The sequence below is a fragment of the Thunnus albacares genome, chromosome 9 (assembly GCF_914725855.1).
Source record: "Thunnus albacares chromosome 9, fThuAlb1.1, whole genome shotgun sequence".
NCBI lineage: Eukaryota > Metazoa > Chordata > Actinopteri > Scombriformes > Scombridae > Thunnus > Thunnus albacares.
This window is the reverse complement of record NC_058114.1, coordinates 3080669-3103109: the sequence shown is the minus strand read 5'-3', so window position 1 is coordinate 3103109 and position 22441 is coordinate 3080669. Positions and strand designations below refer to the sequence as shown.

Genomic DNA, 22441 nt, shown 5'->3' with positions numbered 1-22441 from the left:
GAGAGAGAGAGAGAGAGAGAGAGAGGCCTGCAGTAATCTAACATCATGTTGTTGCAGCACAGATGGCCCACCAGATGTGAAAGGAGAATTATCGTGTTTTTTATTCCACGACAGCCATCTCGTTCAGGATGTCCTTCTGATTCCGAGTGTACGGGAGAGAGAGTCGGAGGATGTTTGTAATCCGAGTATTAACCTCTGCATTAACTGAAATCACCCTAAAGACTGTGTGACATATTGCAATGTTGATAACGTTTCCCATTATCAGATAATAATGGATGATAATGGATGACATGGAGGCAAAACACACAGTATTTGCTATAAAAGCTTTATTATTATTGTGTCCAAAGATACTTCATGTCTACAAAAAAAGTCATAAATTACCAAAATAAAACACATAGAATTGCAACCTACTTAAAAAAATCTAAATACACTTAAATAATTATTAAATAGAATTAATTTAATAGTCCATTTTGCGTTCTTTTCCAATATTTTTAAGATATATTAGATTTCAAACCATTTATATGACCCTGAAACCTCAAAATAATCATGATTTTAACAGGCACTTGCCATCAAATCACAAAAACAAATATTTTTTTGGTATTAAAATAATAATAATATACATTTATGTGGACGTATATATTCTGTACAGTGTGACTGCACTGATGGCGTAACGCTACTGAGGCTTTTTGCTGGCTGCGTTTGGCTCAGGGCGCATGTTGACATGGCGTCTAATCAGGTTAAGTTATTAAGACCTCGAATGGGGAGGGAAATAGGTCAGGAGCAGCTAAACGCAATGAGAGAGAGAGAGAGAGAGAGAGAGAGAGAGAGAGCAGAAAGAGAGAGAGAGAGAGAGAAAACGTGAGGGAAAGCAGCAGCAGCAGAGGGATGCAGCTCGGCAGAGAGAGCATCGCTTTGCTTCAGTGTATCTGCAGCAGCAGCAGCACATGCTGCTAAACATCCAGCAGCGCTTTGATCTCTATTATGTAAGATTTACTCATCGTAAAAAAACCTGCGTTATCGTGGACACTAGATATGAATTTACTGCTTTTACTGTAGTATCAGTTCGTTTCCTTCAAGCTAAAGCTGGATGTAAAGTTTCTTCTTCTTCTTTTTCAACCTCCTCAGCAGATCCTGAAAAGAAGAACTTACTTATGATTTCAGTCTTGCATCAGAGTGGAAGCTTGCGTGTGTTTTTTTTTTTTTTTTGCGGATGGACACAAATCTTTCCTGAACGCACACAAAACAGCAAAAAAGAAAGAGGAAGTGCTGCTTTGTGGATGATCACTCATTCACGCTTCTGTTTCTCTCTCTTTCTTTCTGTGATGATCAGCGCAGCGTGAAACACACACAAGCCCTCTTCCCCCGGGGGACCCGGACATCCGTTTGTTTTTATTACGCCCTCTCTTTTCTCTCTCATCCCTCTTTGTGTTGCTCTTTCGTTACTACATCTCTCCCTCGGGGCTGCTGCTGCTGCTGCTGCTGCTGCTGCTGATGTATGAGTGTTTGCTGGTGGGATGAGAGGTTATATCCAGGGAGGTAATAACAGGCTTTTCCTTTTGAGAAGTTAAACAGAATTGCAGATAAAGAGAAAAAAAACTGCTGCAGGTCTCCTCAGGCAGTTGAGTCATGATTTTTGGTTCAACATAGAGCTGAAACCACTAATTCATGCTTCACCTCATTACACGCTGCTGGCTGGACTAAAAACTATTTGAGCTGCACTCAGGATACAGTTTTCTTCATCTCTGCTGATCCTCTTCCTGTGGCTGGATGTAAAAGCTAGGATGTCATGGAGTGTCATCCTCCTGTTACAGCAAATGCACAAATCCTTTAAATGTTCTGTGTGAACCACCATTTTTTGGGGTTTTTTTTTTTGCTATTCCGGCTTCAGTCTGCACCCGCCACATGGTTTTCTTGGCAACCAAAGAATCAGATTTGGGATTTATTTGAGCTAGCACCTGTAGTCCCATCTGATAGTCCCCTCAGTGTGTGTGTGTGTGTGTGTGCGCGCCACCGAAATCCAGCTCCCCGGGAAGCCCAAACCTAATCGGAGGATTTGCTGTGCTTTTCATCTAATCGCCCACACGCTCAGTCATTCCTCCATCCCTTTTATCCCTCGCTCACGCTCAGCCTGTACCTGCTGTCACACACTCTCTTTGGGGGTCAGGACCTTGGCTAGCAAGCTAATGAGCCACGCTCAGTTACCTCTGGAAGACACAGAAGAGGGAGAAAACTGCAACGGAGAAAGTTTTTAACAGCCGAGAAGACTGAGGTGGGGAAGGGAGGAGGGGGGATGGTCAGTCAGTAGCCCGGGCGGAGGGCCGTCGGCCGGGGGGGGGGAGCAGAGGGAGCTGAAGGAGGCTGATGGCTCCTCTGTGGAAGGCCATGCTGTCAAAGAGCAGCCCGCTGTACAGAGACTCTCTGTTCTCCTTCTCTCTGTGGGAATGGAAAGCTCAGGAGAGAGAGCTGCTGCTTCTGAAGAAACACACCGACAGGGAGAGGAGAGCGCTGTTCGCACAACTCGACAAGTAAGACGGAGAAAAAAACAAAAGAAAATTCTGTATAGTTATAAAGTAGCACTTTTTTAAACAATATTACAAATTACTTCTTTACAATCAAACTAAAAGGTATAGAGCTGGAGTCATGGTTAGCTTAGCTTAGCATAAAGACTGGAAGCAGAGGGAAACCGTTAGCCTGACTCTCTGAAAGTGAACAAACAAACTCTGAAGCTGTTTTATTTACAGATTTTATTTGTTTCTTAAAGCCTCACACAGATAGAAATGTAAAAATGACAATTTGTGGTTTTAAGGGGAAGTTACATGCAGGAACTATTTGTTGTGTGTATCCATCCTCCCAGCACTTAGATACAGTCGGCGAGCACAGACTTGGTTGATGGTACCAAACTAGAAAACTTCACTGTGATAATAAGACGTCAGGAAGCTGCACACAGTCACTGACTGTTGAAGACGGCAAACACATTTCTGTTTATGTACAGATTAAACAAACCAGATTCTGATGTTACTCAGCAAGTTTTTGATGTATTGGTTGGCGGGTTTTTCACCTAAAGTCAAGATAAAATGAAAAATGTCTTTTTTAATCCTTTTAGATCACATCCACCGGTCATATTCTGCACCTATTTAACAATATATGCCAAAAAATCCATTTCTTTGTATCTTATATCAAAATTCAATCATGTTTTCTTTCTGTACAACAAAATATGTCGCGTACGTCTACATGTACGTAGGCTTGAACCAACGATGACCAATAATATTCATCCATCAATCAATCTTCAACTTCACGAAGCTTCATTATGACGCCCACCTCTCAATGTTCATGTAACATTCCTCCCAACGTTACGACCCGCCTGTCTGTCCTGTTTCACTCTGAGTCTCTAAATGCTGTTTCATCTGGACTTTAATAGAGTTCAACAAGCTGTTTCCAGTTTTTATGCTAAACTATATCATCCTCATCTCACTCTGAGAGAGACGTTAAGTGTTTTTTATTCAAGCATTCATTACTTAGTTATTAGTTAATGCATCCTCTGTCCTCACTAGTACACAACGAGATAAACACACTTTCAGTAAAGGTTGAAGACAGAAGTTGACCTTCTGAACAGCCGGACAGATAAACAATGAGCTGAAACTCAATATAAAGCTCCGTAAAGTCAAGAGGAGCTGCAGAGTCTCTGATAAAACTCTCACGTTACACATCGTCATTTTATACATCGTTACATCGATTATATCTGCTTTAATCAAATTAGACAGAACGTGTTAATTAGTGAGCGAGAGCCATGCTAGCTGTTTCCACCTGCTTCCAGTCTTTATGCTAAGCTAGGCTAACCACGTCCTGACTCCAGCTCCGTACTTGATATCGAGCTTCTCATTTCATTGCAGAAAGTATTTTTTATTTGTATTTCCCAAAAATGTAAGGGTAACACTTTATTTTAACCCCCCCCCCATTTCACATCTACAAGCTATATATAAACATTTAATAAATTCTGAATAATAAACAATAATGTAGTTGTAAACAGATATAAGTGTTTATTCATGTTGACGCTGGTGTAGAAACAGATAATATGATAATAATATGAAACCTGTCTTCATAGGAGACATTTTTGACCGATACACACTGAATAAATTACACCTAAAATGTCCTCATATCTGCTTAAAATTACATTATAGTATCTTATAACCATAAATTAAATGTTTATATACATATATAAATGCAAAATAGGGATGTTAACGTTAAGTTTTACTGTTTTAAGATGCATCTGTTTGGAAAGAAATCTATAAGAAAGAAGACGTGACGTGAACATCAACAGATAAATAAATGACTGTAGATTGACTTTAATGTGAATATGTGTGTGTGGTCACATGTACGTATTGTGTGTGTGTGTGTGTGTGTGTGTGTGTATCATGATGTGAGTGACCTTCACCTCGGCGTCTGTGTACCAACACGTCACCATTAATTAAATCAGCTGAACAGAGACAAGCTGCATAGACGACGTGTGTTAACGAGGTCAGAGAAGAAGAACGGATGTGTGTAAAAATATTTAACTCGTTATGTCTTTATATTTATAGACGTATGAATCTGCGTTTTCACCTGTTTGAGGTGATGCATTGTGTGTGTGTGTGTGTGTGTGTGTGTGTGAGTGTGTGAGTCACTAAGAGGCTTCTCAGTGAGTGTACTGGACAGGACAGATCAGCAGGCAGGTGACTCACACACCTGATGCTTCGTTATTCATTAATGCTCGTTATCCTCTAAGTCACAAGGCGGCTGATGAAGCTGTTCAGATTCTCTCGGAGCAATTAAAGATCAATTGTTTTGAGTTTTTACAGTTTTTATAGATTTTAAAACTACCAGGCTGATTATTTACATATTTATTTTTATGTTTCCATGCGTCAAAAATATGTTGTTTATATAACTAAACTTTATCTTATCAATTTGAAAAGTTAAATCATTCATTGATCTAGTTCTACTAACGTTACAGTTTACATTTAAAGCACCTTAAATATAGAAATTAATAACATCAAATTGAATTTAATCAAATTGTGTTCAGACTGAAAGAATTTATGATTCATTTAATCTTTGAATCAAATCACTGTTTCAATCAATAATTAAACAAACAGCAGATCTGTTGTAAGAATTTGACATGAGGTTAAAATAATTCAATTCAAAGAACTTTATTTATCCCAAGCAGAGCGATTAATAAGTATACACACACATCTCAACAAAACACACGATAAAAATGAGACAATTAATGATTAAAATACTATCAGAGTGAACAGAAACAAATACTAAAATGCACATTTTAAAGTTCTGCAGCATGAGGTTCTTTGAATTAGGAAACAGCTGGTGATTTAAATCTTTCAGTGTTCAAACTGCTTCTTATGATATATTTTTTTGTAGTTTTTTCATCTTAAAACTACCAAACTGATTATTTACATCTGTATTTTTATGTTTCCATGCATCAAAAATATGTTTTCTTCTGTGTCCAAGTGTGTAACTAAACTGTATCTTTACAATTTGAAAAGTTGTGATCAGTTAAATCATTTATTACTGTCATTCATTGATCTAGTTTTAGTTTACCTTAAATACCTTAAATATAGAAATTAATAACATCAAATTGAATTAAATCAAATCGTGATCACTGTTGCAATCAATTATTTAACCATCACAATTAAACAAACAACAGTTCTGTTCTGTAATTTAGAAGTTTATGTAGCAAAGGACACACAGACAAAACACACATGATAAAAATGACACAATTAATAGTTAAAATGCTATCAGAGTGAACAGAAACAAATTTAAGTGCTACAACTAAAGTGCACATTTTAAAGTTCTTTAAATTTGGAAACAGCTGTATTTAAGGTTTGGAGTGCTAGTGATTTAAATCTTTAGAGTGTTCAAATTGTTTTTTATGATATTTTTATAGTTTATTTACTTTGCTATATTATTATAAATCCATTAATGGAAAGCTGTGAAACTATTTACTGTCTTAAAACAGAGTTATTGCCTCAGACTTATACAATATACAATTTATTATAATTAAAAGTGGAGAGATTTCAAGGCAGCTGAAAACTTTCTAAAGAAAATGATGAAAAGTGAAATTGCATCAAAACTGAAGTGTATGATGGGAATGAGAATATAAGATAAAATCTAAGTTAAAGGGGAAAAAAGCCGAGTTATTGAAGCAGAATCTCATCCGAGCATCGCTGAGAGCCAGGAAATAAACTACAGTCACACATCTTCACTCCTGGAAGCTGAACATCAGTCTGATCCACTGAACAGCTGGATGTTTGATGCCTTGCTCAAAGGCCTCAGCGGTGGTAACGAGGCAGCGGCGAGCACTGAACCTTCACTTTCCCACCCGGATATATCCAACCGAGGACTGAAACCTAAACCCTAAACATGGACTTGAATAAGACTTTGAATAAAGTTTGACTTGACTGATAATTAAAACATGCTAACCATGTGTGTGTGTGTTCATCCGTGTGTGTGTGTGTGTGTGTGTACACAGGCTCAGCAAGGAGCTGCAGCAGAAGGACAAGATCATCGAGTCTCTGCGCGCCAAACTAAACCAGCATCACCATCATCACTCTCATCGCTCCAACACGCCCTGCAGCAGCCACGCCCTCTCAGAGACCACCGACCAATCGGATCGCATCTCCTACGTGTCCGATGAGCAGGGCTCCACCAACGAGGACCTGGAGCTTTGCTCCGACGTGGACGCCGCCAGCGAGCTCGGTCAGGAGGAGACGCACACTTCCGCGAGAGTCGGCGCAGGTGAGGAGACGACGTCCGGCTTGGATTACGTTGTTGTATTAGTTGTAGTATTTGGCCAAAAGTATGTGGACACCCATGTTTATACATTGATATTTTAGACGATAGTGTGTTTTTGTGGCAATAGTTTCAATGTGACAACGCCTCTGTGCACAAAGCAGCTCCATAACGAAACAGTTTTCCCAGTTTGCTGTGGAAGAACTTGACTGGTCTGCACAGAGTCTTGATCTCAATCTCATCAAAGTCCTTGTATTCTTATACTTGGCAAGTAAATGATCCTTTAATCTTTGAATCCAACACCAACAAGCCAGACTTAATCACCCAAAAAAATCAGTATCGGACTTCACTAATGTTCCTGCGGCTGAATGGGAGCAAAATTCCTGTAGCCAGATTCCAACATCTGCTGGAAAACCCAATGAAGCTGTAACAACAGCAGATTATGTTCAATTGTCCACATACATTTGGCCATGAGATGTAATAAACCTAAATGATCCTTTAAAAAGCCTGAACGCTCCATCTCTCATGTCCTCTCGACCCTTTCGATTTCCAGACCGCCACTCTCGCAGTGGCTCCGTGTCACGCCACCCGTCTGTCCCTCCATCCATCACCTCATCCCACAGAACCCAGTCCTGCCTCAGCTGTCCCAGTTTGCATTGTCCCGGTTCACAAAGCTCACCGCACAGAGCTGCGGACATGCAGAGTCAGACAGGTAGGAGGTGTGAGCCAGGCTTCGCGCAGATCTTCAGCTGCTCTCATTTCTCCTTTTGTCTCCTTCATCTCCGCTTCGTATTTTCCGTCCATCTTCGTATCCCGTTGTTTTATTTTCCTTCCTTCTCCTCCTCCTCCTCCTCCTCCTCCTCCTCCTCCTCCTCCTCCTCCTCCTCCTTCTTCTTCTTCTTCTTCTTCTTCTCTCCCAGCTCCAGCCTCAGTCTTCACCTCTGCCCCCTACCACCCTCCCCTCTCCACCACCACCACCACCACCCAGAGCGCACCTTTGCCCTTTCATCCCAACCCCGCAACCCTGCGAACCCGTTACCAAGGCAACGGGGGAGTGGGTTTCTCCATGGCTGATGTGCATCAGGAGCTGCAGATGTTGCAGAGACAGCTGGGAGACAGTGACAGTGCGTCGCATGAGTCTGCGTATGAGAGTGTGTTAAAAGCCTAACATAAACTAACTAACTGTGTGTTTGAAGCTCAATAATAATAATCATGTAGAATAACAAGAGTTTCAGTAGCACAGAATCAATCTATCGCTGGCTAATAAACTTTGGAGGAAAAGTGAAGAGGATGATGAGCGTTTGAGGTTTATCTTCCCCAGATTCTCAACAGCAAAGGTTCAAACTTTTTAAAAAAAAAGGATTTGTGACATCATCACATTCACAGTTTGTTAGAAAATGGAGAAAAAGAGAAGAAAAATATGAGCAAAAGAAATAAAAGATGATAGTTAAGTGATGATCGAGGGATTGTTGCTTGAAAAATGAGACAGTTCTGGTGAAACTGGTGCAGTTTAAAACCACCGGGTGGCTACAAAGTAATGAATCAGATCCACTGTGAAAAGAGGAGATAATTTACATCCTTTCATCTAAAAAAGGATGAGACATCAAATAATGTGATGCTTTACTCTGCTGAAGTCAAGCTACACTAAATATTGGGCCATTAATGCGTTCAGGTTGATTTTTTTTGTCCCAGTTATGTTGAACACTCTTCTCCAAAATGACTTTTACTGAAATACAAGACTAGAAAACATAATGCTCCGGTGTTGAAAACATTTTGTTGTGACATTTTGTTCTTATTACACAATAAGGAGCTTGTGTACTCTGTTGTTTCTCTATTATACACTTTAGAAAACACACATTTTTCATCAGTTTTGCACTGAAATCATTGTTTGAACCAGCTGAAGACAAACCTCGTTAATGCTTCATAGTTTTTGCATTTCTAAGATGCGTCCCTGCTCTTTCTGTTACGCTGTAGCTGCCTCACCGTCAGTATTTCACTGTGAACTAGAGTTAGTGATGGTTACGTCGCTGCTGCGTGCAGATACACGGGGGTGTGAAGTGGAGTGAGAGCTGACCGGCTTTAATAATCTCCCCGACGAACCGCCTCGGCTTCTCTTCCCTTCGTCTCTTTTTGCCTTTATCTTTAACACGCTGTACTTTCTTTCTCATTAAATAACTGTTCCTCACTTGACGCCTCGTGAACCCAGAGCGCCCAGCTGGAGGAGGATTTGCTGTGATCTTTAAACACTGATGAAGGACGGAGATTTGAGAAACCCAGAACGAGACGGATTTCTGTAGGCTGATTAACAAACTCTGCGTCACTGTCGCCTGCTTGTGTTGTGTTTCTGTTTTCATTATTCTGTTTGCAAGATAAAAGGATCTTCTTAATATGTATGTATGCACATGTATGTTATTTTATTTACTCATTTTATGTTTCTTCATCTTCTCCTGCAGGGTTCTCCACTCCTCAGTCCAAACCTCTTCAGGGTTTGCCGTTGTTGTCCCACCAGCAGGCCGACTCCTCCGGCTTCCTGCCCTCCTTCTACCACGGATACCAGCCGTCTCCCTTCGGCAGCGCCACCACCACCACCACCAGCGGCGGCAGCAGCCTGGACGCCAGCTTGGCCATGAAAGCCGGGGCCAGCCTGCTGGAGAGCAGTGCATTGTGGGATATGGCCTATGGTACCCGACCGATGAGAGTCGGAGCCGACCTGTCGTCGGGATCCTCGGGGTACCAGTCGGGCACCAGCCACACAGGTAGACACGCGAGCTGGAGGCGTCGGATGTCTCACTCGACTTTGTTTTGCTTTACCCCAAAATAATCCTGTAACTATGACGACAAGAGAATTGGAATAGGACTGCAACTAACGATTGTTTCCATTACTAGTTAGTCTCTTGATTCTTTTTTGATTAATTGTTTAGTTAAAATATCTGAAAATACTGAAACATGTCAAACACAATCAGTCCAAAACCCAAAAATATTCAATTCACAGTGATATCAAACAGAGAAAAGCAACAAATCTTCACATTTAAGAAGCTGAAACCAGAATCTGTTTGCTATATTTGCTTGGTAAATGACATAAACTATGAATTGATTATGTAATAGTTGTTGATTAATGATTCTGTTCATGCTTTGGGATGTAATTAACTGTAATGTAAAGTATTTTGTAGTAAATTGTCAAAACAGAGTGACAGACGTTTCTCCTGTTTGTGCTTCTGTGTAGGTTCAGACCTGATGAAGGAGCATCTGAGGGAGATCAGGAGTCTGAGGGAGAGACTGGAGGACTCCATCCAGACCAACGACCGCCTGCGACAGCAGCTGGAGGAGAGACTGGCTCGCACCGCCACCGAGAAAGGTAACACACACACATAAACACAGGAAGTAACATATATATATACGGAGGCTGAAGAGTGTCGACACAATAATTACACACCTCTTCAGAAGTTATTTATAATCAATGAATGAATTATAGCATACATAACAAAATTTTAATTTATTTTAATTTATTCATCAAAAACAGGACAAAAATCTATTTATAGGTCATTTTATATAAATTAATGCATTAATAATTGAGTTTAAATCAGCTTTTTATTTGACATTTGCTGTCACTGCTTCGTAATAATTCAGCATTAATGAATATTATAAAAAAGATGATTTGTGTGAGTTGGTCACTTCTTTTCTCCTCCCTGTCCTCCTCCTCTTCCTCCGTCTCCGTCTCCTCCTCCTCCAGGAGCTCCTACCAACATCTACATCCAGGGTCTGGACTCGGTCGGTCAGCTTTCCAGTGAGATCCGGCTGCTGAAGGAGGAGAACGTCAGTCTGCAGAACCAGCTGAAGCAAACCGCGAGAGGTACGATCTGATGTTCACGGACTGAGTCAGAACCAAGACAAGACGTTAAGGTTAAAAAAAAATATCCGCTCAGCTCTGTGCTCTCATTGGTCCCCCCTTACAGAGGGCAGTAAGGAGGCGGAGCAGCTGAGGGAGGCGGCGCTGCTGGAGCGAGCCCGACTGAAAGAGGCGGAGCTTGAGGCTGAGAGGTGGGCGGAGCAAAGCAGGAAGCTGCAAGCTGATGCTGAAGCTCACAGTCAGGAGACCGCACAGCTGAAACAGGACAGACTGAGGAACCAGGAAACCATCAACAGGTGTGTGTTTCTCTGCGTGTGTGTGTGTTGCAGTTTGAAACCTTGAGAGTGAATAGAAAGTTTTGGAAAGTAAGGACATTTTTAGAAAGTGACGTTTTGCAAGAAAAAAACTGAAAAAAAACACTACTGATCGGTTTAATTTGTTCATAGACTAGAAACACATGAAATCTATTTATAGATCATTTTATATAAAGTATTGGTTCACACATTCAAAAATATGATTTGAAACTAAAAGCTTATTCAAAGATCTCTCCTATAAACATTAAATAAAAAAACAACTAATAATAGTAATTTTGTCTGAATTTGTTTTCTTATTTAAAACATTTTTTTAACTTGAAGACATTTTTGCAAAGTGAGGAGACTTTGCTCGACGGTTAAGATTAAAAGAGTTAAAGGTTCAAATGTTGCTTTGGTGCCCTCCGGTGGTTAAACTCGCTGCAGTCACGTAGACGTGAATCACTGTTGGATGCAGTTACAGATGCAACAGATCACTTTTATGACCAAACTGCTTTTCAGACACACTTGACAACACTGTGTTTTTATTTCACAGTTGACAAGTTTAATCTTTCTTTCTGTACACATGAATCTGCTCACTTTAAACAAACATAAACTAACTCAGCTCAGTTTTATCCAGTAAACAATTCCAATAAAGTTTATTCAAACAATGTTATAAGATATATTGGCAGTTTTACTATCAGCCTGGCTCATAGGCTGCGACAAAATATGGGAAACCAGATTAGTTTAGTAACTTAGGATAAATGTTTATTTTCACAAAATGATATATGACAACAGGAAAAAATGTGGGAAAAAAGGAGGACAAGGCGTGATGAAGGAGGAGAGAGTAACATCTCAAGTCTCTTCATCATAGTTAAAAATCTGTCAATTGTCGGTCTGATCAACAAAAGAACCATAAACAACTTTCTTCGTTTATAAGACAGAATTTTTTTTTGTTATTTCCTCCATTAAACTGTTTCTTGCTGACAGACAGACTCTTCCTGACTTTAATTTGATCCATAGTAACAGTTCAACACATTAATATTTCACATAATTTATCGTCAGTTCCATTCAGTCACATGTGAGGCTGAAAATTCCTGAGCGTGGGGTTTGGTGTGAGTTAAATCATTTCCATTTGCCCTGAAACATTTAACCAAATACATATTTTCCAGTGTTCAGAAGACACCCTGATCATATTCTGGGTTATTGAATGATGAATTCACTATCAGGATTATCAAAAATTACAGATGCAAATAATCAATAAATAGTATAAACGCATTCTGCGAGTAGAAATGGTTTCTACAGCTGTTAAACCCGACTAACAGCTGATCACAGCTGGATCAGCTGTCACCATCATCAGACACGGACGTCGCTTCACGTGACGCTTCAGAGGAGAGGACGTCTCATGTCTCTTAAAACAAATTTCCTCGTTTCCTCTCTCCTCGCTTGGTTTCCTTGCGTCTCTCCTGCATCCACGGTTGGGAGGGACTAAGACGCAAGGAAAAGACGCAAGTGAGGGAAACGTGAATGCAATTTAAGAGACTTTGGATGCACCCTCTGTAGACGGCACGACCACACATGGACCCAGGTGTGGCTCATGATTGCGATGACGATCCTCCGCCCTGCCCCGGATCCTGCAAGACTAAAAAAGGAAAACCAGGAAACAGAACGCAGGAGCACCTAGTGGAGCGGAGTGGTCGTCACAACAGAGAGTAATTTTAAAAAAAAGACAAATATGGAGTTGCAGATGGCTGAAAGATACAGACAATATGAGTCACACAGTTTTAGCCACAACACATGCTAGTGTTTACTAGCAGGCGTGTTGGGAAATCAGACCGTATATCATGCCGCAAGACAGCCGACCAAACTTTCAGACATGCCAGAAATCCAACTGATCATCCGAGAGCCAGACTGTTGATGGTTCAGGCAGTTAATCAGGCGTCGTGACCTCAGACTGCACATTAAATGACGATCTAGCAGAAAGTCAGAGGGGGCAACCAAGTCGGTGTAAAATCTGGCTTAATGCATACATCCTCTGCCTGGCTGTAAGGTTAATGTTAGGGGGTCAGGGAGTGTATTATATCTGTTAGGGTCATCAGATATTTTTGATCAGTTGCTTCATATAAACAGAGACAGATACAACAATAACAGCCTAAATAATGTGTGATCTGATGTGTATGTGTGTGTTGACAGGCTGCAGCATGAGGTGAGCGTCCTCCAGCAGCAGCTGTGTGAGAGTCGCAGTCTGGTTTGCTCTCTGCAGTGTGAGCTGCAGGTGTATCACAGAGTGTGCGGAGTCACCGCAAACACACCGTCAGGTAACACGCTGCTGCATCACTCAGCTGTTTCCTGTCGTTTAAACGGAGATCAGTGACAAACATCCCGGGGGAAAAAATGTCTTGAATGGAGGTTTTTTGTTTGTTTATAAGCAGGTCAGGCCAGCGACAGCGCTCAGCCGGGTCACAACACCGCGACCTTTGACCCCAGAGAGCTCCACATTCAGCTGGAGCAGCAGCTGAGCGGACAGGTGGAGACGCAGCCTCGATCCAGGAGGCAGCTCTTCAACGGTCAGTATGTCTGGGATATAACACCAGGAATATTATTTAATTTTTCATTGTATTTTATTGTTCTATGGAGCCCCAATGAGCTGCGTCCTTAATAAAGTCATGTAAAGAATAAGAGTGAGAATGTCCGCAGCGCAGCACTAACGGAAACTCGTCTCCACAGACAACGTTCCTTCTCCGCCTGTGAGAGATACGGGACTCGTCAGTCCTTCGTCTCCGCTGCACGCCGCACACAAACATGCAGGAGACACCAGAGCTGTCGATCAAGGTGAGAAAACAGTCGTCTTTACCGCCGGACGCTACACTTGTAACGTCCGTCTCATCCGCGGTCGTCCATTTATCAGATTCTCTGGTTATACACCCTTTGTCTCTACATGTCTCAGGATGAATTTAGCACAGTGTCTATGGGTAATTCTTGGACAGAGGCTCTTTATTTTAATAGAGAAACATGTATATTTAAGGGAAATCTTTATTTCTAATTGTCATTTATAACCAACTTCCCCTGTTTTATAACTACATTTTATGTTTGTTTTCACAAATTAATTCCAGTTGCTTCTAGTTTAACGTTTTTTCGTTTGGTGTGGAGCTACCGTAATAGTCTAATTAAAATGTGAGCTGTTAGTTTTTTTAGCTTCCCTCAATGTTTTTTATCCAACTTTAATTAGCAATAATAACAGGCTGTTATTTGTTCATGACTATTATTTGAATACCAGCTTTTATTTGACAATTTACACCTTATCCACACACTTCATATCCTGCAATCTTCTGTTTATCTTTTATTAAGAATATGGTATTTTTATCTATTAACTATTTTAGGTTTCTATTTATCTTTTTAGAGAGATAACATTAACTTATGTGGAACCTCCCTCCTGTCTTCTACCCCTATATAATAATAATAATGTTTATTTATAAAGCATTTATAAAGCATAAAGTGTTTTACAGGCATAGATGAGGCATAAAAAGAAGAAAGATCAGAATAAAATACCAAATACACATATATATGTACACATACAGTACATATATAACATTAAAAATAATAATTACATATTTAAATACATACAGTATAATTAATGAAAAAATGCAATAAATGAATAAATAATAATATATGCTTAATTCCCTTGTTTCCCTTCCCAGCAGCCTCGGCGCTGCAGGGGCAGGCTCCGGACGGTTCCTTTGCTAACCGTCATGGCCGCCACGCTGTCGGCCACGTGGATGACTTCAAGGCTCTGCAGCAGCAGATCCTGGAGGGCGGCGCTCTCCTCCGCAGGATGGAGACCGCCGTCTGTTCCCTGAACGCCTCGCAGGAGTTCAGCCGTCATCAGGTGAGAGGTTCAGGGACCGAAAAAACGCCATCAAAGTGTCCAAATCCAGACACACGAACAGCCCCTACTTAATTTTATTATATTTAATGCTATCTCATTGGATTAACATTTGTACTGCATGTGTTTTATGTATCTCAGCCGTCAGACTCCGGTTCTGTCAGGAAGCTGCTGGTCGACACTAAAACCCTGAGACAGATCCTGGAGGAGGCCGACTCGCTGCTGCGGATGTTCTGGAGAGCAGCTCTGCCCAACTCTGAGGAAACCAAACAGGTCAGAGAAACCAGATGGAAAACCTCAAAGATCCAGGAGTAGACCACCAGTTTTTAACACTAAACATTAGAAATAATTCTCTCTTAGTGACTAATCATTGTGTTTCTGCAAGTTCATAAACTCACTTCATTTTTCCACTATGAGACACTGGCTATATGTAGTTCTTGGCAGCCAAATATAGATCCAGGAAGTAAGAGCTGACTCACTGCGGGCCGGAGCCCACCCAAGAATCACTTGTGTTCTGGATTTTTGGCGTCTGTATTTGTGGATATAATGTGACACTCACTAGCTTTGTGTTTTTTTAGGATCAGTCTCTGAGAGAAGAGGTCGTTTCTCTTCGTCTGAAGCTGTCAGAGAAAGAGGAGGCTCTAAGGGACGCCATGGAGAGAGTGAAGAGCTCCAACCGCACCAAAGATAGCATGGAGCACTTTATAGTCAACCAACGTGAGTCAGTCTTATATATATGTATACTTATATATATATATTTAGTAAATTAAAACATAAAAATAACAGTAACCACCAATAAAAAAAAAAAAAACGCATTTTTTTTAAATCTCTCAGTCACAGCTGATCTTTAAATGTTTGTTTTGTTTATTTGTATAATATCAAATAGAAGATAAAGTGTAAAAATTCAGATAAAAACTCATAAGTGGAAGGAAATATTCATATAATCGTATGAGATGTGCAGGCGGAGCCAAAAACGCTTATCATGTGGCACATTTCATCGTCACAACATATTATAAAAAGTCATTTTTAATCTCTTTAATTTGTTAATTTATGACTCAAAAGCAGGAAAAATGAAATCTTTTTATTGGTCATTTTATATTAAGTAATGCATTAATAACTGAATCTAAATTAACTTTTTATTTGACATTTGCTGTAATTTTATCACATTTTCATCATCATAACATCATATTTCAGGAGCAAAGTATCCACGTGCTGATCTATGCAAACCAGAATCTACAATATTGTTCAAAGTAGAGATGACAATGAGGAATTTCTTACATATTTTGGCAGTGAGAGTAATTATTAAAAACACTGTCAACACGCGTTTTCGTCAAACGCTCCGCTGTAGCCTGCTCCGTCGCTACTGTTGCGGCTGTGAAACGGTGGATAAATTGTTTTGGACGTTAAATGAATCATTTCGCCATTAAAATTTGATCCATTCAGTCCGATAACATTTGGAAAGTCTAGAAGAGCCGCACAATTCAATTATTTCATCCCCATTCAGGTTAGCAGAGCGCTAACTGGACGTTAGCAGCCGTTAGCCGGTCGGTCGAAGTCTCTGGTGCACACGCTCAGTATGTATTCATCCAGCCAGTGTGGGCACATCAAACCTGACACCAGATTAATATATATATATGTATACTGTGAAGTACAGAGAGATTTATCAATAACAGACGTTCATTTATATGTAAAAGTTCTGCACTGCAGGTTTAACAGAATTAGCATCTCTATTAGCAACTCTACATCGGTGTTTGAAGTTCTTTTAAAATGCAGGCTGAAGCTGAGGACTGTTCTGGTGTCTGGTGCTAAAAATAACAAACAAATAATCTGAACAACCTGAAGCTTATTAATATTGGCAAACACCGAGAATGGCTGATGTTGCAAAAAGAGCTTCTGTATGCTCCAAAATAAAACTAAGGAATCTTTTCTGTTGCTGTAAATCTTTCTGGCTCAAGTTTTACTGCAGTAGTTCCAATAGTCATTATCATCATCATCATCTACATCTGTTTCACCGTCTTTCCCTTCCTCTTCCTCTTCCTCCCACTCTTTTCTAGTTTTTTTTAAATCTAACCCAGAGCAGAGATTTTTACACTGATGAATGAATAAAGGATAACCCACATCCTCTGTGCGTGTGTGTGTGTTTGCTTACAGTGTCGAGAACCAGAGACGTCTTGAAGAAAGCCAAGACAAACCTGCAGGTGGGTTCATACGCCCGAGACATAATAAATCTCTTCCAGCGATTTTAGATTTAACTGAACAGAAGGAAAAAACAGCGTAAATCCTCGTTTCCTCTCTTTAACACCGTCTCTCTCTCCTCCTGTTTCTCTCCTCTGACTCTCGCTGAGTCACCTCAGGAGAACGAGCTCAGGATTTCTTCCCTTCGTCATGCTTCTTCCTCTCTTCCTCCTCCTTCCTCCTCCTTCTCTTTTTCCTCTCCCTCTTCCTCACACCCCTGGCCTGGTAAAGGTACGCTCCCCCCTGGCTTTGCTGTGCTCGATTTTAGAGTCTCAATAACGTGTTGAAGCTACTTGTGTCTTGGTATTAAAAGATGTGTTTGCATGTAGACAAAACATTTGTTTTAAACTTAACCGTCAGTGTTGTATCGTAGCCAGACAGCAGCCTCATACAGAAAAGGAGCTCAGCTTTCTAGTCTCCTTCGTATCTACAAACATGGACAAAAAGAAGCAAAGCTAACGTTAGCTGTAGCACAACGAGCAGCTTAAAGACTTACCTGCAAAAGTCAACCTCGGTGTGTTCCTTAATCCTCCACACCGCCGGTGAAAAGCTTTCTGTCCTTGACTCGTAAGCTACAGTTACCAGAGCAGTTTGTTCACATTGTGCTTGTCAAACACTAACATCAGAGACTCGGAGGCTAATTGAGCGTCTCTCGTGTATCTGCAAAGACCTGAAAATGACATTGACATGACTCGGAGTCACTTTTGTAGCTTCAGTTGGACTTTAAAGGTAACCTGTGGAGTTTTCTGACCACCAGTAACACTGTGTGAGCAGTGTGGGTTCGTGTCTTGTTTGTATCTTGTGTAAAGATGCAACGAAGCAGGTATTTTGATAAGAGATAAATCAAAAATGCCAAAAATTTCACTTGCTCCAGCGTCTCAGATGTGACTTTCTGATGCTTTTGTTTGTCACATATGATAAGAAACTGAATATTTTTTGGTTTTCGATTAATAAAACACTTTTGAATATGTTAACTTAGACTTTGAGAACAAAACGATGAATCAATTAATTGAGAAATAGTCGTCAGATTTATTGATTGACAGTTGCAGCCCTGCTCTCGTACTCTACTAGAATACACCTGCCGATAGATAAAATTGGATGCAGAAGAACAGAACTGTGTTCATTTAAAAGAAACTCTACAGAGTATCCTCACACAGTAAATCTTTTTTATGGACTGCAAGTGGTTATGTGAATGTTCATTTAACTGAGAAAGCAAAGCCAAAACCACCAAAACCACAAAAACGCCTGTGGTCAAATCATTCTAATGACTCACCTCCTTAACTTGTTTCCATGAGTAAACCCTCTGTGCTCTTTAAACACTCATCGTGTCGCCTCTCTCTTTTGTCTGTTTTGTCTTCTCACTCTGCATGAAAGTGAACTGCTGAATCTTCAGGCTGACTTTGTATGAAGTGGAATAAACGAGCCATAAAACACGTTGAAGTGATGTTAAATGAAGTGCCGACTGGAGGAGACGAGGTCGAACACAATGAAGCTGATAACTGTGTTAATTTGAGGGATTAATTGAGTCATTTAAGGGTACAAATTCACAGTTTGAGGGACCAGCTGATGAAGTCGTTTCTGCAGAAACAACATAATTCTGCTTTGTGTTTCAGGTGAAATCACAGGAGGCTTCTGTGAACTCGCCTTCTCTCCTGGTTGGGGTATCATGACGCCCCGGACTCCCTCTTCTTCTTCCTCCTCCTCCTCCTCCTCTTCCTCTTCCTCCTCTGCTGTCCTGGGACCAGCACACCACCTGCGCCCCCTCCAGGCAGCCCTCCTGTAGTGCACCAGCCTCGCCATCCTCACCGTCATCTCCTGTTCAGACAGGAAACGCTGCAAGTTCTGGCTCTCTTACTGGTTCGGAGTGTAAATGAATGTGTCTTCTTCTGCTGGTTTATGAATGTGGATGATTGTCTTTGTTATATTATAACGGTATAAAGTCGGAAAGCGATGTGAAGTCGAGACCGTCAACCGAAGTGTTTCCCTTTGTTTATACGAGACCAGTTTGGCTGAAGTTAGTTTTACGATTCAGAGCTTCTGATTGAGCTTTTCCTTTTTTTTTTTTCCATCCTCACAAATAATGTCAAAGTTTAACAAATATGAAACTGTTTTTTAAAGTCTTTGAGCTCTCAGTGTCGGTTTAGTCTAACAGCAGTTTCAGATGTAGACCCTCTAGGCAGATAAAAAACAGTAACGGTTTTCGTTTTTCACAAATCTTAAACTGGGTTTTAAACCGTCTTTGTGCTTTTTATAAAATATTCTAGTCCCTGTCTGATTAACTAACTCAAGAATCAGAAGCTCCCAGTCAGAATCCAACTTTAGTCTTGTACTTCAGCAGGGATTCAAGCAACAAAAATCCACTTGATGCCAGCAGGAAAAAAGGGGGGGGTGTGTGGTGGTGGGGGCGGGGGCTTCGAAAAAGCCAAAACCAAACTGCAAAGTGCTTCCTCTCAGCCTCTGTTGAGGCTCCTGTTTGCTGTTAGCGTGTAGAAAGATCGATAGAATAGATGCATGTGGTTTGAGCAGCTTGTGGAAACAAAGCCATACTCTCTGACGGTACAGTAGATATGTTTTTGTTTTGTCCTAATTGTACTAATAATGTCATAAAAATGGCCAACTACTGATATTATAAGAAAGAAAACAGAACTACCGGTGGCTGGTGGACGATGTTCTCTTGCATTTATTCTAAATTTTAGCTTCTTATTCTCAAACTCCTGACTATAACTGCTTTAAAGATGGAGTCAGTTCTTTGCAGATATTTAAATAATATGGGTCCAACCCAGTTTTTTTTTTTTTTTTCCTGCTGAAAACACAGATCTGTAGCGTCGGAAAGCCTTCTGACTAAGCTGCCGTGTGCAGCATCTCAGTAAAACCAGTGTTAATAGAAACAAGCACATGTTGCTCTGCAGTCTGTGCGATGCCTTCAATGACCTGTCTGATAATCTGGACAGAAGTGAATTTTTAGTGCACGGTCCAAAAGAGATAACATTTCATTTTTGTAAACAGATGGACCACACTTTTATTATGTTTTATCCTTTAAATGTTTTTTTTTTTTTTTTTTTTTAAATCTTTTTATGTTTGAATTTCCCTCAAGATGACAATCATATTTTAAAAAAATATTCAAAAGATGAACATCTGTATGTAAGGATGGTTTCCTCTAAAGTTCTGCAGGATTTGTTTGACGCTCACTGTGGAAATGAACTTTTCTGAAATTGGGGTCTTTTACACTGGCTTATCCCTTAGTTGTTGCTTTTTATCTATTTCTCTGTACAGTAGGTTGCCTGTCGCCCCCTTTGTGCATGAACTATGGAGTCACTGCCCTCTAATACTTTTACTGAAATATGCAATTTTTGGGTTACTGTGCAATACTAGCCTTTACGGTTGCTTTATTAGGTTATTTTAGGCCTGGGTATTAAAGTGCCATGTCATCTGTTTTTAGCTCTTACTAAAACAAACTTACTTTTGATGAATATGTCCTGTTATTGACAATCAATCTGAAGCACAGTTTTAACGGCCCAAATGCTCCTTTTTGGCTTAATATGACTCAAAGTTTTATATATTACATAATAAAAAAAAGGCAAAGTAACAGCATAAAGATCACTGTAATGATATATTTATAAAGCAATAAGATCAACCAAAGTGAGGTTGTCAAATCAGGTGTAAAAATTATAATATTTTTTTTTGTGTGTAATTCCCCACAGGTCAAAGGTCAAACTTCTTTTCTTAGTGTCTGTGTGGTTTTTAGGAACCACGTCTCATGTATGTACATATTAAAGGGAGTGTGAACATCAATGCAAGTTTTTTTGTTGCCGTGAGAGAAGAGATGGTCTTTAGACAAAGGCCAGCTGTATTTTTATGCATGTTCTCTTTATTAAAAATGTTTTGGGGTAAAAAGTAAAGAACCTTTTCAATAAAAAGGGGACAAAACAACATCTGTCTTGTTTGTTGTCTTCTTTGGATCAACTGTGTTTTCCTTCTTCTTTGTTTTGTTTCTCTGGAATTAAGTAAAATGCAGCCTGCAAATAATGATACACTTATTAGTTATTATAATGTGTTTATAAAAATTTAGAGATTTATACAGAGACAAGCATTTCAAATGATCTTAGATTGTAAATCACATGTTATTCGGCAGCAGTCTGTTGACTGTTTGTCCCTAAAAACAAAGATAATAAGTCTGGGAATATATATACTATACTATACGAAACACTGTCCGAGGAAACACAAAGAGGGAATTTGATGCTAAAAAGACTGTAAATGTGTCAGATATCCACTTGATATGACTAACTCAGACTGATGAAGCTGAATAGAAGCTTCACATCAACTTTTAAAAACCTGACAATTTAAACTTATCCTCCACACCGCCGGTGAAAAGCTTTCTGTCCTTGACTCGTAAGCTACAGTTACCAGAGCAGTTTGTTCACATTGTGCTTGTCAAACACTAACATCAGAGACTCGGAGGCTAACTGAGCGTCTCTCGTGTATCTGCAAAGACCTGACAATGACATTGACATGACTCGGAGTCACTTTTGTAGCTTCAGTTGGACTTTAAAGGTAACCTGTGGAGTTTTCTGACCACCAGTAACACTGTGTGAGCAGTGTGGGTTCGTGTCTTGTTTGTATCTTGTGTAAAGATGCAACGAAGCAGGTATTTTGATAAGAGATAAATCAAAAATGCCAAAAATTTCACTTGTTCCAGCGTCTCAGATGTGACTTTCTGATGCTTTTGTTTGTCACATATGATAAGAAACTGAATATTTTTTGGTTTTCGATTAATAAAACACTTTTGAATATGTTAACTTAGACTTTGAGAACAAAACGATGAATCAATTAATTGAGAAATAGTCGTCAGATTTATTGATTGACAGTTGCAGCCCTGCTCTCGTACTCTACTAGAATACACCTGCCGATAGATAAAATTGGATGCAGAAGAACAGAACTGTGTTCATTTAAAAGAAACTCTACAGAGTATCCTCACACAGTAAATCTTTTTTATGGTAAGACTGCAAGTGGTTATGTGAATGTTCATTTAACTGAGAAAGCAAAGCCGAAACCACCAAAACCACCAAAACCGCCTGAGGTCAAATCATTCTAATGACTCACATCCTTAACTTGTTTCCATGAGTAAACCCTCTGTGCTCTTTAAACACTCATCGTGTCGCCTCTCTCTTTTGTCTGTTTTGTCTTCTCACTCTGCATGAAAGTGAACTGCTGAATCTTCAGGCTGACTTTGTATGAAGTGGAATAAACGAGCCATAAAACACGTAATTTAACCCATAATTCTCAGGATTCTTGTTTTGTCTATCCATATTTAACTGCCTCCCACAATGTTACAGATATAGTGGTTCCTACAATTTTTTGCTTGTGACCCCGTAAATTAAGTAATGTTTGCTCATGACCCTTCGTCACAGG

The 22441-nt window shown here is 40.1% G+C and overlaps 1 protein-coding gene across 8 annotated transcripts in view; it reads left to right on the top strand.

Annotated features, from left to right (window-relative positions):
• The window catches only part of LOC122989413 (phosphodiesterase 4D interacting protein), a 110357-nt gene extending 89395 nt beyond the window's left edge, over nucleotides 1-20962 (top strand). For 3 of the 8 annotated variants that reach the window (XM_044362283.1, XM_044362277.1, XM_044362278.1), the window contains 16 exons: nucleotides 6518-6783; nucleotides 7331-7489; nucleotides 7698-7901; nucleotides 9231-9533; nucleotides 10001-10132; nucleotides 10508-10627; nucleotides 10731-10920; nucleotides 13108-13232; nucleotides 13344-13481; nucleotides 13642-13746; nucleotides 14613-14800; nucleotides 14939-15070; nucleotides 15376-15514; nucleotides 16949-16995; nucleotides 17152-17263; nucleotides 18646-20962. In XM_044362283.1, the coding sequence (XP_044218218.1) occupies nucleotides 6518-6783; nucleotides 7331-7489; nucleotides 7698-7901; nucleotides 9231-9533; nucleotides 10001-10132; nucleotides 10508-10627; nucleotides 10731-10920; nucleotides 13108-13232; nucleotides 13344-13481; nucleotides 13642-13746; nucleotides 14613-14800; nucleotides 14939-15070; nucleotides 15376-15514; nucleotides 16949-16995; nucleotides 17152-17263; nucleotides 18646-18815 (2530 nt within the window). In that variant the 3' untranslated portion in view covers nucleotides 18816-20962. The remainder of the gene's footprint in view (nucleotides 1-6517; nucleotides 6784-7330; nucleotides 7490-7697; nucleotides 7902-9230; nucleotides 9534-10000; nucleotides 10133-10507; nucleotides 10628-10730; nucleotides 10921-13107; nucleotides 13233-13343; nucleotides 13482-13641; nucleotides 13747-14612; nucleotides 14801-14938; nucleotides 15071-15375; nucleotides 15515-16948; nucleotides 16996-17151; nucleotides 17264-18645) is intronic. The other 5 variants (XM_044362284.1, XM_044362279.1, XM_044362280.1 and 2 more) reach the window with 4 other exon arrangements.
• The last annotated feature ends 1479 nt before the right edge of the window (nucleotides 20963-22441 follow it).